At 43.9% G+C, this 16,398-nt stretch overlaps 1 protein-coding gene across 2 annotated transcripts in view; it reads right to left on the reverse strand.

Moving 5' to 3' along the window:
* The window catches only part of Med23 (mediator complex subunit 23), a 47,478-nt gene extending 36,929 nt beyond the window's left edge, over nucleotides 1-10,549 (reverse strand). For both annotated transcript variants that reach the window (XM_006986698.4, XM_006986697.4), the window contains exons 1-8: nucleotides 10,374-10,549; nucleotides 10,021-10,052; nucleotides 9,777-9,864; nucleotides 6,570-6,694; nucleotides 5,356-5,467; nucleotides 4,227-4,325; nucleotides 2,582-2,683; nucleotides 1,257-1,326 (exon numbers count right to left, since the gene is read on the reverse strand). In XM_006986698.4, the coding sequence (XP_006986760.1) occupies nucleotides 1,257-1,326; nucleotides 2,582-2,683; nucleotides 4,227-4,325; nucleotides 5,356-5,467; nucleotides 6,570-6,694; nucleotides 9,777-9,864; nucleotides 10,021-10,052; nucleotides 10,374-10,421 (676 nt within the window). In that variant the 5' untranslated portion in view covers nucleotides 10,422-10,549. The remainder of the gene's footprint in view (nucleotides 1-1,256; nucleotides 1,327-2,581; nucleotides 2,684-4,226; nucleotides 4,326-5,355; nucleotides 5,468-6,569; nucleotides 6,695-9,776; nucleotides 9,865-10,020; nucleotides 10,053-10,373) is intronic.
* Nucleotides 10,550-16,398: the final 5,849 nt, after the last annotated feature.

Below are 16,398 nucleotides of genomic sequence, written 5' to 3' on the forward strand. Positions count from 1 at the left end.
ATTCCCAGTGACTAACACTGCACTGACTTGTAAGAAATGCTCAATATCTGATTATTAAAAAAAAAAAAAAAGAAAAGAAAAGTCTATGGTGGTATTTTATTTGTACTGAAATGTGATTTTAATTGTATGTTAATAAATAAAGTTGCCCGGGGGTCAGAGCTATTAGAGCCATAGCAAGAGCGTGGCGGTGGTGGCGCCACACGCCTTTATTCCCAGAACTTGGTAGACAGAGCTAGGTAAGTCTCTGTGTGTTCAGAGATACAGCCAGCATTGGAGACACACACCTTTAAGACCTGGAGGGCTGTACATACAGGCAGAGACGAGGCAGTCATGTGTTTGGGTTTACAACCAATGAGAAGGCAGAACAGAAAGACTATATAAAAACAAACACACAGGAAGTAGGTCTCTTTCGGAGAGGTAGGACCACTGCAGGAGGAAGGGTAAGGTTTTAGCTCTGAGCTCTGACCTCTTGGCTTTCTCCTTTACATTGGTTCTGTGTTTCTTATTTTATAAGATGGTTGGTTACATCTACAAAAGTCTGTATTCCCAGACAGTTATGTGGCTACCATAATTTCTAGAAATAATTAGGCAATATTTGGGCATTGCAAAGATGATAGATAAAATATCCAACCAAGAGCTAAGGTGTGAATCACAATGGATTGGAAGAGTCTGGTATTCCCAATATTATTTATGGCCACAGCAGAATAAGCTTACTGACATTTCCAGTTGTCAAGAGTTTAAGAAGCATTTCCAGGGGTTAGAGATACAGCTCAGGTAGTGACTGGTCAGCAGGAATGAAACCCTGGGTTCCATCCCCACAACCACATAAACTGTGTAGCAGCATGTCTGTAATCCTAGCATTGAGGTGGAAACAGGAGAATCAGATGTTCAAGGTCACCCTTGCCCACATAGTTTGAGGCCAGTGTGGGTTACACAGACCTTGTCTTAAAATTCCAAACATAAAATACAGTAAAAGTTATGTCAAGTTCATTAAAATACACAAAATAGAAAGCATTCCTAGTTATGAGGTAACACAACTTCTAGAATGGTCTTATGTGAAAGTTATACCATTCTATGATTTCTGTCTTTGTCTTATCCAAAGCACCTGAAAATAAATACTATTATCAGTTCCCTCGAGTGTTACAAAGTGGCAAGCCACCCATGGGAGGCATCTATCAGCTTTGTCCAGCAGACTCACAGTCACTAAAGATCAGGTATTATTAGTATACTAAGCGTACTTTAAATTGTAATCTTACCACAAATGGAGTTTATCCTTGCTGTGGGCCTGAAGGTGTCCACAAAGTCTGATACCAAGTTTCCTAGTATCTAAAAGAAAACAAATAAGTGTAAAAATAATATGATTACCCAGCATAGAGTGATTATCTATTGAAATTGAGGTAACATAAAGAATAAAGAATTAGTACAAGCCTGGCACAGAACAATTACTCAAAGACTAGTTTGCTTTTTCTTCCAGATACTTGTCACTCGGTGTGTCCCCAAGGTAAGCCAAGCCACTACATCCCTACCTAGTCAATGAAGCTGTGTATGTTTGAAGCACATACACTGTCTCAATGGGTTAACAGAGCTATGAAACAAACATATTATGTTCAAAAACACATTTATTTGGCCAGTGATATGGCTCAACAAGTCAAGATGCTCAACATCAAGGCTGATGGCATCCGTAAGATCCCTGGGACACACAGGTAAGAGAAAAATGACTTGTGTAGGTTAGCCACGTGCAGGGTGTACACAGTCCATACACACCCAAGTAAGTCTTAAGTGTATAAAAACATGTACTATCTGAGGCTAGAGTAAGCATCTGAAGCTGTGCATACGGCACGATTCCTCCTTTGGAACCCCCACTCTGGGGGTTGTCCTTTCTTTCCCTATGTTCGCTCTGAGACATAAACCATGATCTTGTCAAAGGGGCAGTGGGGTGAGGCAGCTCAGCGGGTGAGGTGACTTGCTGTGTACACCTGACGACCTAAGTCTGAATAGTGGACCCACTGACAGAGGAGGAAACCACTCCCAGAGCTGTCCTGACCCCACACTCAGAGTGCAGCATGTGCGCAGACGTACAATTATACCAGCTAATCTTACGTCAACTTAACATGGGCTAGAGTCATCTGAGAGGAGGGAACCCCAATTGAGACAATGCCTCCATAAGATTAGGCTGTGGCGGGGCCATCCCTGGGCTGGTGGTCCTGGGTTCTAAAAGAAAGCAAGCCATGGGCAAGCAACAGAAAGCAGCTCCCCTCCATGGCCTCTGTATCAGCTCCTGCTCCAGGTTCCTGCCCTGTTTCAGTTCCTGTCCTGACTTCCTTCAGTGATGAGCAGCAATGCTGAAGTGTAAGCCTAATAAACCCTTTCCTCCCAAGTTGCTTTCATCATGGTTTTTCATCACACCAATAGTAACCCTAAGACACTAATACATACACACACACACACACACACACACACACACACACAGTATATAAATACACACACACATGAGTACATATATACATACAAATAATACAATTAATATAGATTTGATAAAATTTTGGTAAAAATTTAAAGTTTTAGAAAATGCAAAATTTACCCAGTGTGGAAGTTTTCCCTCAGGATATAGCTTCCTGATCTCCGTGACTGCAAAATAGGCTGGCAACAGGCAGGCATTTCGTTCCAAGATATACGCTATAACCTGAAAGACATAAAAGGTGACATTATTCTTGACTAGCCTCACACGGAAGACCTTTAAATACGACACGAGCAACAACAAAAAGCCTTTAAAAGTTAGCACACAGGACTGGGCAGACAGCTCGGCTGGTAAAGCCTTCCATCTGCGTGCACCTGCAGGATGCTGATGAAGACACTCCTGCTAACTGGATCTGCGTGCACCTGCAGATGCTGATGAAGACCCTTCTGTTAACTGGATCTGTGTGCACCTGCAGGATGCTGATGAAGACACACTCCTGCTAACTGGATCTGTGTGCACCTGCAGGATGCTGATGAAGACACACAACTGCTAACTGGATCTGTGTACATCTGCAGATGCTGATAAAGACATACTTCTGCTAACTGGACAGGAGGAACAAACTCAAGAGGTCTGTTAGACAGCCTGATTTCAGTTAGTCAGATGTTAGTCAAGTACACCTATAACATACTTGAAATAGCTAAGTAGATTGGAAATGCTTGATCAGGAAAAAAGAATGTAAGGGAAAGCACGTCTAAAATTCTAACCCTTGGGAAGTGGAGACACGAGAATCAGGAGTTCAAGCCTATCTTCACCTCAGCTGCAAATTAGTTCAGAGCTAGTCCAGGTTATATGATGCCCTACCTCACAAAATAAGACAAAAGACTGGGAGGTGAGGTCTGCTAAACTGTTTGACTTAACCATTCCATAGGTATATGTGTATACGCATGTACACGTATACACACACACACACACACACACACACACTCAATTTAAAAAGCAGAAGTATTATTTCAAAATTTAATATTAACAGAGGAATTCCCTTAAAGCACGTATAAAAATGAAGGGTAATTCACAATAAAATGGATTGTTGGTAGTAATACCTTAACAATGCTTTAAATAGTCACAGATTTAAGGCAGTAACAGAAGATAATCCTTACAGTATTATGAGTAGTTTAAAAAGATACAAGTGGCCACTGTCTGTCTTATACTGGCTTAAAATACCTTAGCATCCGTACTTCTATCATATCTAGTTATCAGAAATGGACATCTTAAATTCTCCTTTAGAAATGCAGTAGCGATGAAACAACAGCGTCTTCAAACACAAAGCTGACGCGGGCTAAGCTGCAGCTCAGTGTGGCGGAGCACCTGATCCCAAGCAGAGCTGGCTTTACTTCCGTACAAGGAAGGAGGGTTCTATGACCGCTGCACTCCTTGTGAGTGTGTGCGTGCGCGTGAGCAGCTGTCCCTGCCTATGCCTGTGCATGCAGAGGCCAGAGAGGAGCATCAGGTGTCTCCCTGCTCTTTTCTGCTGGAATTGCTGACCAGCGAGCTCTGGGGATCCGCCCACCTCTGTCCCACAACAACGGGGCTACAGGCCTGGGGGACGGGGCACGTGGCTGGCTTCTCTACCTAGGCACCGGGTATCTGAACTCTATTTCCCATGAGCTGTCTCCCCAGCTCCAGCCAGGGTTGGAAAGCACACATCTAAGCAAACCTAGACAGGGGAGGCTATGCCAACCGATTTCAGGCCTGTTGACATTGCCCTTACCTCTCGTGCTGCCAGAAGCTGCTGGACCACAGCAGAGCTTACTGTATTCGGAATTGTCAGGATTTTCTCCAAGATCACTTTTAGGAGGTCTCGAACACCCTAATGCGTAGACAGAAGACATGGGTTCAAACAAACAGTAAGTACAAAGTGCTCCATGTGAGATAAACAACCAAGTTTCAGGAGTGTGTTCAAGGTCACACTTTAAAATTCCCCAAATCAGAGGCAGCACATTCCTAACACTGACCTGAGAAGGACAGAATAATGCTCCATAATAGGACAGAATTCCGCAGAACATCTTGTAATGAAAAATGAAAATCACTACAATAAAAATGGAACTTCCTATACTCTGCCAATCTTTTCTGGCCCTCGACATACCCAAAGGGTTCCTACTGTTAAAAGGTTACAAAAAAGCACAGCTTTGCTATGTACAGAGATGCACATGAATAACACTCTGGAAACCCGGGTAACAATACTCAGTTTGAGTAAAGAGAAAAGAATCGGAGAAGTCATCTGTGGTTAATTTTAGGGTAACTTAGGGTAAGCTCTAATTGAACAGTGACTATCTACTTGGCCGTTACTGGATCATTTGAGACTGAAGAACACGTAGACATGAAGCACAAGGCCATGTCCCGGCAGTTCCTTGGCAAAGGACAGTGACAAAAGCCGGTGAAGTTGAACGGCTGCTGCAGCTGTGGAGCCCCTGAGCTGGACGGTGAAATACAACCAGAGACCACGCTCCTGCTCCTGCTCCTGCTCAGGAACAGAATCCTGAAGACACTCGGTAAGGAAGGACACAGTTCTAAAGGGATCAGGGTAGCATTCTCGGTCCACAAACCCCTGCTCTGTGTTCTTCTTCTCACGAAGCAATAAAAGACGTCTGGCATCAAACATGGATTCTGCCTTGTGACTTCCCATTACGTCATAAAAACATACTATTACTGTGTATGCTTTAAAATGTTGGGAGGAAATAAACTCTAAACTGAGTAATCTTAAATCCCTTCAGCACAGATGCACAAAAGTCAAGTTATAAATACTCTCCACTTTGTTTCTCTCACATGAAATAAGATATACATCCTGTAAAAAATAATCATGTCTTAAAGCATCACTCTTTACCACGAGGAAATAATACCTTGTAATCCACTCCTCCAATAATTTTCCGAACCAGCTTAAACGTTAAGGCCCAAAGCTGTGTTCTCTCCCATTCAAGAGTGTCCGAGTTTATCAAAGATTCACAAACCATCCTAGGGAAAAAAAGAACATTTCAGTTACAAGAGAGAACCCTAAAAATTCTCTAATGGCTATGGTCTGTGATGCTAGGTATTGTACGTGCATGCCAAGCATGCTTTCTAAAACTACTCTGTTAAAGTGTTCCAGGTATGTATGTAACACTTCCCAGTTGTCACTTAGAAAAAAGCTCAAACAGTAAGTAGAACTAAACGATATTCACAATGCTATATTTTCACTAGGGAAAAAAAAAAACCAAAAAACTGTAAAAAGCTTTTGGTTAAATATTTATCATCTACCAGGTGGTGGCAAACTGTATTTTTTTCAAGGTGACCACATTACATTTTCATTTCCATATGTTTCTATGAAATATGACACTGATACACACCTCTGGGAGAACAAGAGGGATGGTCTGTGTTGTTTGGGCATGTTTAAAGGGACAGCAAGGATGCCAGGTTACTTCTTGACTGAATTCTTTTGCAAACTTTTGAACTCTGCCAACCTATGAGAAAGCCCAGCTCACAACAGATGATACCTGTAGTCCCTGAGTGATAGCTTCAATACAGGTCCCAGGAGATGAATGAGTGTGGAAAGCTTTTTTAAGGACTTTGGCCCTCACTACACTGGGCTGTAATTATGAAGCACTATGAAAATTAAACAAAAATGGCTGGAGAGATGATTCAGCAGTTCAGAGCTCACACTGCTCTTGCAGAAGCCCTGAGTCCAGTTCCTAGAGCCCATGCCAGGTGGCTCCTATCAACTGTTAACTCTAGCTCCAAGGGATCCAATAACCTCTTCGGCCTCTTCAGGGATACCTATGTATATATGTGGCAACTACTAACACAAGATGCAGATACATAAAAAACAAAATCAATTTAAAACCAACAATACCTGCGTAGCTTTGCGCCTTTCCTGGAAATCACTTGGTAGCCCAGGTGAGCCTTGAACTCACAGAGATCCGCCTGGCTCTGCCTCCCGGCACGTGCCTCTTACTTAAGCTGACATATTTATGAGCTCCACACCCCCTTTCCATCCTTTATCTCTCTACAACAACGTCAAATCAATTCTGCCTCTCTGCAATGAAAGGTCTTTGTATTACGCATCCCAACCCAAACATACCTGGGTGGAAGGAGACCGGTCTCAACCGCCATTGCTAAGCAGTCATAGAGGAAAGAAATTCTTTTGGGGCTGTGTTGGCCATGAATAAATTTAACAATCCACTGGATGCATTGTTCATGAGAATCCTAAAAATTAGAAAATGATTTTATTTTAGGCCTGAAGTTACATCTTCTAACTAACACAAATGGCTAATATACCTGGGAATGTGTCAGTACTGTAAATGAAATATTTCACTGTGAACATCAGCAAATTAAAATAATCCCTAAAAGAGCAAGATTCAAGTCAGATTCAACCATGGGCACGGTAGTAAATGCCTGTAAACCTAGTACTTGAGGGGATGAGGCATATATGAACTCATCCTGAGTTGCATATCAAGTTCTGTGTCAGCCTAAGCTGTATCTAGCAAGACCTTATCCCCAAATGAATGAATGAATGAATGAACAAATACATTTTAGTGTTTGTTATATTAATTTTTTTTTTTTTTTTTTTTTTTTTTTTTTTTTTTTTTTTTGGTTTTTCGAGACAGGGTTTCTCTGTGTAGCTTTGCGCCTTTCCTGGGACTCACTTGGTAGCCCAGGCTGGCCTCGAACTCACAGAGATCCGCCTGCCTCTGCCTCCCGAGTGCTGGGATTAAAGGCGTGCGCCACCACCGCCCGGCTTGTTATATTAATTTTTAAATCTTTCAATTAAATAGATTAAACTCCTACTGTGAGACCTCCAAAAGTAGTAAAGAATATATTAACAAATTCATGGCCAATGGAAAACTCACTTAAGTTACTGTAAGCAGTATTTTTACAGGGTGATATGAATAGTCTATTTGCTGGAGGAAAAAAACCTAACGTGGGTGGGTACCTCAGTCTCATCAAAATTTAATGAATCCAATCCCCCTGAATGCAAATCAGAGCCCACCATGATTCCAATGACAAATCGAATGTCTAGGTTTTGGTAATTTAAACCTGACACTAAAAGTCATACTCATACAAAGACTGCCTTCCAGGACACCCCAGAAGAATCTCTATGCCTTGCTCTTCTACACCATCATTGACCCTCCTGGGATCTAGAACTGCTGGTTTTATTTTTGGCTTTTTCTCTTAGTTTATAAACTTCTTGAAGGGTCACACCTTAACTACCTAAATGCTTAGGGAGTCACTTTAAAAGCTGCCTGGTGAGCTGCCCACCAGGCAAAGGTGTTTGCTGCTTTGCTGCTAAGGCTAGGCTCTTGAGTTCAATCCCCAGTACCCACGTGGTGGATAGAGAGAGAACTCACTCTTGTAAGTTGTCCTCTGTCCTCTACACAAGTTCTGTGACACATACACAAAAAAAAAAAAAGTGCAACAAAAATTTAAAAATTTGCTAAATATCAAAAGAAAAAGTAAAGTTTTATCAAAATTTCTCAGTGCTTGATACACAAGGGTAAGAAATCATTAGCATTCTATTGTATACCTCTAAGGAATAAATACTCTCATGTGTTGGTTTTGGGAGTGTAAACTAGACAACACTTATAAGAAAATCATTAGGTAATTTCCATAATATTATAAATATCGCTGGGGGTGACTATGCATGCTTATATCCCAGTACTTAGGAGGTAGGGACAGGAGGGTCACTAGTTCAAGGCCAATCTGGGCAACATATCTAGTTCCAGGTCCAAGCAAGTCTGGATTATATAGAGAATATATCATATGTGTTGTACACCCCACCTCCGTTACTAAGGAAAAAAAGTCTATCTTTTGACTTAGCAATATTATGTCCAGTAACTGATCCTATGTCTGATCAAAAATATTCACTAAAACATTGTTTAAGGTAGAAAAGTTAAGAGAAACATCTAGCCAAGCCTGGTGGTCCATGCCTATGACCCCAGGAAGCAGAGGAAGGGGGGCAATTGAAAGTTCAAGGCTAGCCTCAGCTATATAGCAAGACTCTATCTGGGAAGAAAAAAAAAACAGAAAAATGTGCAAGTATGTAGCTAATTAATAAAGTCGGAAGAGCCAAATAACAATATATTACACTGCTATAGGACATAAGGAAGGAAAAGAAACTCTTAAAACCGCCTGACATTACCTTCCGAACTGACTGTGAAGGGAGAGAAAAGTGAGGAGCTAAGTATTGAACACTACAAACGGTATGTGGTGATTCAACAAAAATAAAAATATACTTCTGAGGCCGGGGATGCAGTTCGGCAATGAGTGTGTGCCTCACGTGGGACACAGTTCGGAAGGTGAGTGTGCGCCTATGTGTGTGAAGAAGTCCTGTGTTCAAGCCCCAGCCCTGTTAAAAGAGAAAAGCACAACGTGATGGCAGACGACTTCGTAATCCCAGAACTCAGGAGACAAAGGCGAGGTGACACGGAGAGACCCAGTCTTGTAGATAAACAGTTCAGGGAACACCAACCGGGACTCTGGCTTCAGACAGGAAGGTGGGTGGCTAGGCTAGGAAAGGAAGACTAGAGCTGGCCTTTGGAGCTGCTCTCCTGCCTTATGTATTTCTGATTCACACTGAAGTACTACCTTTTGAAAATTAAAAAAAAAAAAAAAAAAAAAGCACATATTGTCTTTAGGACCCACACTTGGGGGGCAAATATTATCACTGGCTCACAGGCAAAGGGAGCTCAGTAGCTCATTTCCCTACTACAGTGCATCCTGAGAAGATAATGTACTGTTCTAACAGGGATTCTATGACAGTACCTTTATGAGGGTATATACTCATAAACACTGGGTCATTTTTTGAATAGTGACATTTTTCTTTTACAAGAAATGTTTAACATTATCCACTTCCACGTGGAAACAAAATATAGCCAAATAGGATAAAATGACCTCCTATAATCTAACATGGAAGAAAATTTTAAAAACATCTCCTGCTGCGATCTTATTACACTGAACTTTCAACGCAGGTTCTCCAGTAAAGACAGGAATGTAAAATGATGGCAATTTTATTTTTCCCTCTCCTAAACGACCGTAAGAAAAAGATCAGTGCAGCCGGGCAGTGGTGGCGCACGCCTGTAATCCCAGCACTCGGGAGGCAGAGGCAGGTGGATCTCTGTGAGTTCGAGGCCAGCCTGGGATAGAGAGTGAGTTCCAGGAAAGGCGCCAAAGAGAAACCCTGTCTCGAAAAACCAAAAAAAAAAAAAAAGAAAAAGATCAGTGCAGATATAAAAAGTAAAAAGAAGGAAGCAAAAGTTATCAACCGGATGTTACACATGAAATGTCTCACCTGAGAAAGCCCATTCCAAAACTGTCGAAAGGCTGCCAAACAGCTGATTAATTTTGTTTTTTCATCCTCGGGGGTATCCATAAACATGCTGAAAAACAAACAAACAAAAAAAATCACTTGCTACTAGTTTTAAAAGGATACACAGACAGCAGATCTTGTAACTCCCCCCAAAGCAACATAAGTAAAATCTTACAAAGATAAATCTCCCAAAACCCCCAGAAAACCCTGCCTGCCACATACTCACCCTGGAAAAGCCTCTTCTATAATTTCTGTTTTCTGCAAACAAGCAAAAAAAAAAAAGAAAGAAAAAGAAAAATTAGTAAAGGATCTGAATAGTAAAGAGGGGGTGGGAGGTATCCCCTGGAGAAATATTCTAGGGCAATATGGGACAAGTCCCTTTTATCGGGAACGCGCGGGAACTAGCAAAGCTTTCTTTGAATCTGACAGCCGCCGAACTGGGGACCGCCAACCCCAGCACAGATTCCAATGTCAAAACAAAGGGGGCGGGAAAGGGGCCCGCTCCGGCCCAGAGCCGGGGCCCGCCGTCTTCTCCTCCCCGCTCCCTCCGCCGCCGGGGCTACGGACAGCTGCACTCACCACCACCTCCTCGAAAATGCTCTGCAGTTGCGTCTCCATCGGTACCATCGAGCCCCGGGCTCCCGGGGTGCCCGGCAAGGCGCGGGTGAGCCCCTAGCTCCGGGAAGAACGGAGCCAAGGGGTGGAACCACAGGAAGGAAGCCCTGCTCTCTCTGCCGCTTCCTGCAGAGGTCCGCCAGGGAACAGAGCCCGCCCGGAAGTTCGGAAGGGCCCGGTGCGTTCTCACTACAACCACCCCCACCCCCATGCCAGATATCTGTAGCCCTGGCCGATGGTTCCGCGCGCTGAGGTGGCCGGCAAGCTGAGAAGCGCTGCTGCACCTTGATACTGGAGTCCTCGCCTTCGACCGCAGCAGGTCACCACCGCCTGGCTGGAGCCGGAGCTGCGTCAGGTCTGGAGTTCACTTACAGCCCAACCAAGTGGGTGTCTGTCAAGGACTGGTCTTCTGAAGCAGTTGACATCACTTTATTCTTGCCCACGTGGACCATATCTTCTCTATGGTAGCCTCAGTTGCTAGTACGTGAGCATGTCACCACCTTTCAATGAATGTTTTTTTTTTTTTTTTTTTTTTTTTTTTTTTTTTTTTTTAAAGAGCACGGAATAAATGCTTTTTGTGTTTTCTTCCAAGACAGGGTTTTTTCTGTGTAGTTTTGGTGCCTGTCCTGGATCTCGCTCTGTAGACCAGGCTGGCCTCGAACTCACGGAGATCCACCTGTCTCTGCCTCCGGAGTGCTGGGATTAAAGGCGTGCGCCAAGACCACCCGGCTAAAGGCATTATTTTTAATTTGTAAGTGAGTGGTGGTGTTAAGCATATGATTTAAAAACAGGCTATTTTTCATCGCCCTGGAAAATTTCTGACATCCTGTGCAGCCAGCTGCGCAGCCACACTGCCCTACATCCAGAAAGCACTTGTTCTTTATTTTTACTGCCATTAGATTTCCATGTCCTTAATATTTATGATAGGATTGTTTACATCTTCTGTGTACTATCAATCAGACAGTTTTTCATAAGCTTATTTGTGGTTCTAATACATTCTGTATTCAAGTCTTTCATCTTATATAGTCAACAATTTTCCTTGCCTTAGCTTGCCCTCTGCCACCCCACTTCTCTCCCCTCCTCTTTTTCTCTCTTCCCCCCTCTCCCTTAGTCTCTCCTCTCCCCTCCCCTCCCCTCTCATTTCTTTTCCTCCTGTCTCCTGTCTCCTTCTCTCCTCCTGCTTTTCAACCTGGAGATCACTATATTCCCGAGGTTGGCCTTGAACTCACAATCCTCCTGCCTCAACCACCTGAGTGCTGGAACGTTTTCCTGTTTTATAAAAGTTTCTTTCACTGTAGATTAATTTTAATGAATACTTTAAATGTGTTTTGTTGTCTTAGTATCAAGACATTTTCATCTTTTCTAAGGCCATGATGCTATCCATTAATGTTTTCTTTCAGAAACTTAATAGTTTTAGCTTTGATATTTAAGTCCATGTTTTTTTGTTTTTTTTTAAACTATCTTCCCTGGCTGGTGACAAATTATCACGTGATTTTTCCTGGGGGAGATGTAAATAAATGTTTACAAACCTTAAACAGAGGGCATTGGCAGATTAAAGAAAGGGTTCCATTCAAGTCCAGCTTGGTGAACCACTGAGTTTATGATAGTAACTTATGGCAGCATGGCAACTTGGGCAGCCTCATCACTGGGAACTCCTACTTGAAGCATGGACAACTTATAAAAAGATGTACCACTGGAGAGTAACCCCAAGTAAATAAATTACTTTTAATACAATGTTGGGCCGGGCGGTGGTGGCGCACGCCTTTAATCCCAGCACTCGGGAGGCAGAGCCAGGCGGATCTCTGTGAGTTCGAGGCCAGCCTGGGCTACCAAGTGAGTTCCAGGAAAGGCACAAAGCTACACAGAGAAACCCTGTCTCGAAAAACCAAAAAAAAAAAAAAAAAACAAACAAACAAACAAAAAAACAATGTTGGGGGAGTAGAGGGAACTTCTGGGTATCTTGTAAAGACTGCCTTGAGTTTCTGTGTGGGGGTCTTTATTTTATTGTATAGTTTTGAGACGGGGTATTTTGTTATCCAAGACGACCATCAACTCAGCATGTAGCAGAGAACGGTCTTGAAGATTTAATCCTTCTGTTATTGTGGGATTCTCATGCAGAGAGATGGGACACCGCTGAGACTTGCTGCCAGGAGGCAGTGTTTTGTTTGTGCCAGCTCTAGCTCAGAGGATTTACACCCAAAGGTTGAGCCTCTAGCATAGCAGCAGGATACAGAGAGCCTTATGTAGGCTTCCTTAGTCCCCCTTGGCATTCTATCCCCCTTTGTCTCCCGTATGTGGAAACGTGCATTCAGCTTAGATGATCTATGTTACAGGGTTATGACAGAGTCATGAACACCCTCATAGATATTAATTATGCCACATTGCCATCCCTTAGTTAAAAGAACGCACTTACCACACTGTCTCTGCCTCCTGAATGCTGAGATTATAAATTTGTGCTGCCACACCTGGTGTATGTGGTGCTAAGGACTGAACTCAGGGCTTCCTGCTTGCTAGACAAGTAGTCTACCAACTAAAACACATCCCTAGCCTACGGGTGGGTTTCATGCTGGCAGCTGAAACTGCTCTGCTTTGACAGTGATGGTAGCCCAAGCTAGTCTCAAACTCTTAATCCTCCTGCCTCAGCCTTCTGAATGCTGAGATTACACCTGAATGCATCATCACACCTGAGTTTATTACTGAGGATTTATTGTTAATAGATGTGGAACTTTGCCAAATGCTTTCCTTTTTATCTCTTATATCTCTTAGAGGATCAACTTCTTTAAATCATGAGGAAAATCACTAGTTGGAGTCATAGGCTGTTAAAGTTCCTTTAACTTTTTTTGTGGGGGAGGGGGCAGTGTCCTATGGAATAGTACAGACTGCTGAACAGGCATGACTTCCTGAGAGCTGCTAGGCGAGAAGCTGGTGATTCCCAGTATAGCCAGGCAGAAACTCATTTTCCCAGCAAATGTAATGGGCACGTACAACCATTGTATATCATTGTTTACCGTGCCATAGCTCCTAAACACTGAGGTGAACTATTCAGTTTTCCTGTTGGAGAATAACCTGAAGACTTATGTCCAGTGTGTTGTTTACTATCGATGTAATAAGAAAGACTGGCAAGTTTAAACAATAGAAATTTATGTTGTCACAAACCTGGAGGCTAGAAATCTAAGATGAACGTGTAGTCAGGGTTTATCCCCCCCCACACACACTTTTTTTTACTTTCTTTTTATTTATTCTATGTGTCCTTTATATCCTGTATCTTGATCCCATTCATTTCCCTGTCCATTCACATTTGTCCTTTACCCCTGCACCCCCCCTCCAAATAAAACAAAATTTACGAGAAAAAATTAAAAATCTCATCATGGAAGCTGCAGTGTGACACAGTGAGTCACACAGTAAACCCCTTTGTCCGTATATCATTGCTTGCAAGTGTTCCTTGCAAAGATTCATTAGTCTGGTCCGAGGCCTCTGGTTTCAACTACACTATTGATGCTGGCCCTCACTAGGACTCTCCTTGGATATCCTGTCATTGCCCTGTGTTGTGGAGATCCCGCAGCTTTGGGTCTGCGGGTCAGGTCCCTTCACGTGCTCCAGCAGATCATTGATGGGGTGGACGTTGGGGCAGGCCAAGACATATAACCCTGGATCTGGGCCTGGGCAGCAGCAGAATTGGTCTGTCTGCCAGTTCTCCCCTGTCGTCACCACCAGGGGGAGCTCTCCTGCATCGCCCTGCCTAATTCACCTCTTAGAGCAATGAGCGAGGAGGAGCAGGGCCAGTTCTCCTGCAGGTCATGTCCCCAGGGTCGGATCTCTTACACCCACGCCTTCAGGGCCAGCTCTCCTGTGTTGCCCAGGCATGGCATAGGGACAACTTTCCTGCTCTTATGACTCCAGGACCAGCTACTCCACCTGTCTCAGGCACTGCTGGGCAGGGGGTGGAGAGGAGAGCATTTCTCCCCTGCCCATGCTGCCGCCACATGTCAGATGAGTAACGGGGACAGCTCTCCCTTGCTCACAACATTGGGGCTGGGGCACCCTCACGTCCAACCACTGGGCAGCTATGCTGTGCTGAGGGGCAGGGCTTGCTTTCCTGAGTGCTCCAACTGGTCAGGCGGAGGGTGGTCAGCTCTCTCGTTTGTTGTAGTTGGTAAGGAGTGAAGGGTAGGGGTGGAGGTGTGGGGGTGTGGGGGAGGGGAATCTCCCCCTCCCACTCCACTGCATGAAGTAGGGACAGCTCTCCCATGCTTACAACTTTGGGGCTGGCTCACCCACACTTCCACCAACAAGATTGGCTCTATTGTGAGGTGCAGGGCCTGCTCTCCCAAGTGTTGCAGCTGGTGGGGGGCAGGGACAGCTCTTCCCACTTTGTGACCTCAGGGCCAGTTCTCATACACCTGCCTCAGGCATTGATGGGGGGGGGGGAATCTCCCCTGTCCATGCTGCCACAGGACAGATAGGGGATGGGGACATTCCCTTGCTCACTACTTCAGGACTGTCTCATCCGCACCTGCACCAACAGCAGGGCTGGTTTCCTCTGTGGCCTTTCTCCTTGACTGGTAGATGGACAGCTTGAGTTTTCTCATGGTCTTCCCTCTGGATGGCTGCTGATGCTATTGCTCCTTCATCTTCTCCTCTTCTTCTTTCTCCTCCCCCTTCTTCTAATTTTCAATAAGGTCTCACATCTCCTAGGCTGGTCTTGAACTGGTTTTTGTCAAATTGCCTTCTATATATGTATGCTTATACTTACAAACCCAGGCTGCTGTCAGCCTTAATCAGAGAGGATTCTCTTGGCAGTGGGCATCAGTCAATGGAGAGATGCAGAACTGGTTGGAGGGCTGAGAATAAGAGAATGAGCTTGGCCCTATCAGAACATCTGTCACCACAGCTGTAGAGGAGGCAGAAAGAAGTTAAGAGCCGGAAGATAGAGAGGAATGCAGTGAAATGTGTCTTCTAGACATGATATGGATATCGCCATAATGAACTCATAGCCCCGATGAATACCTTCACAAGACCAGAACAATATCAAGCCAACCAATATCCTGGCATAAAGAGACTAAATGATCTTCAGGTCCCATCCCTCACTGAGTAGCTATATGTTGTGGATAATTTTGAGGGACGCGAGAATCCTTCGTTTTTGAAGATATGGCCACTGACAGGTTTTCCTTGCTCTAGTGGATTGCACTACATCCATGCACATATGATCAGTCCTAACTAGATCTAGTGGGTTATAAGAATAGGAGATGGCGTAGGCAGAGGGGCATGCCGAGACAATATGGGGAAAATGGGAGGGGCAAATGGGGGTGAATAGGATCACATTTCAGTGTATGCATATGTGAAATTCTCAAAAATAAAAAATTAAAGATGAAATTATACATTTGTCTATATATTCATGTGAAAGTGCTATGGCATGGGTGTGGAAGTCAGAGGACAATATGTGGGTCGCCGTGATTGAACTCAGATCACTAACGTTTGCCTTTACCTCCTGAGCCAGCTTGCTGGCCCTATTTTAAAATAAACCCCAACTCTACTTCATACTTGTTCCTTCTACAAATATTTTCTAAGTTAAATCCAAAGATCCAGTTTTGTCTCAGTCAAGGTCTCTAAAAGATTAGGAAACTACTCAAGTTACCGAGGATCACAGCATGGAGGTAAGTCTCCATCCCTGCCATCACTGAAAATTGTGTACAACCATTCTGTCCCGGCCTCCTTAAATCTCTTCCAGGTGTCTTTCTTATGTAGACTACATTGTAGCTAGAGTTTTCCTTCCTTGCCCACAGTCAGGACAAATCTTTGTCACCCGCCAGTCCCATAGCCGCTCAGACCCAACCAAGTAAACACAGAGACTTATATAGCTTACAAACTGTATGGCCGTGGCAGGCTTCTTGCTAACTGTGCTTATAGCTTAAATTAATCCATTTCCATAAATCTATACCTTGCCACGTGGCTGGTGGCTTACCGGCATCTTCACATGCTGCTGGTCATG

This window comes from Peromyscus maniculatus, chromosome 16 (assembly GCF_049852395.1).
Source record: "Peromyscus maniculatus bairdii isolate BWxNUB_F1_BW_parent chromosome 16, HU_Pman_BW_mat_3.1, whole genome shotgun sequence".
NCBI classification, from domain to species: Eukaryota; Metazoa; Chordata; class Mammalia; order Rodentia; family Cricetidae; genus Peromyscus; species Peromyscus maniculatus.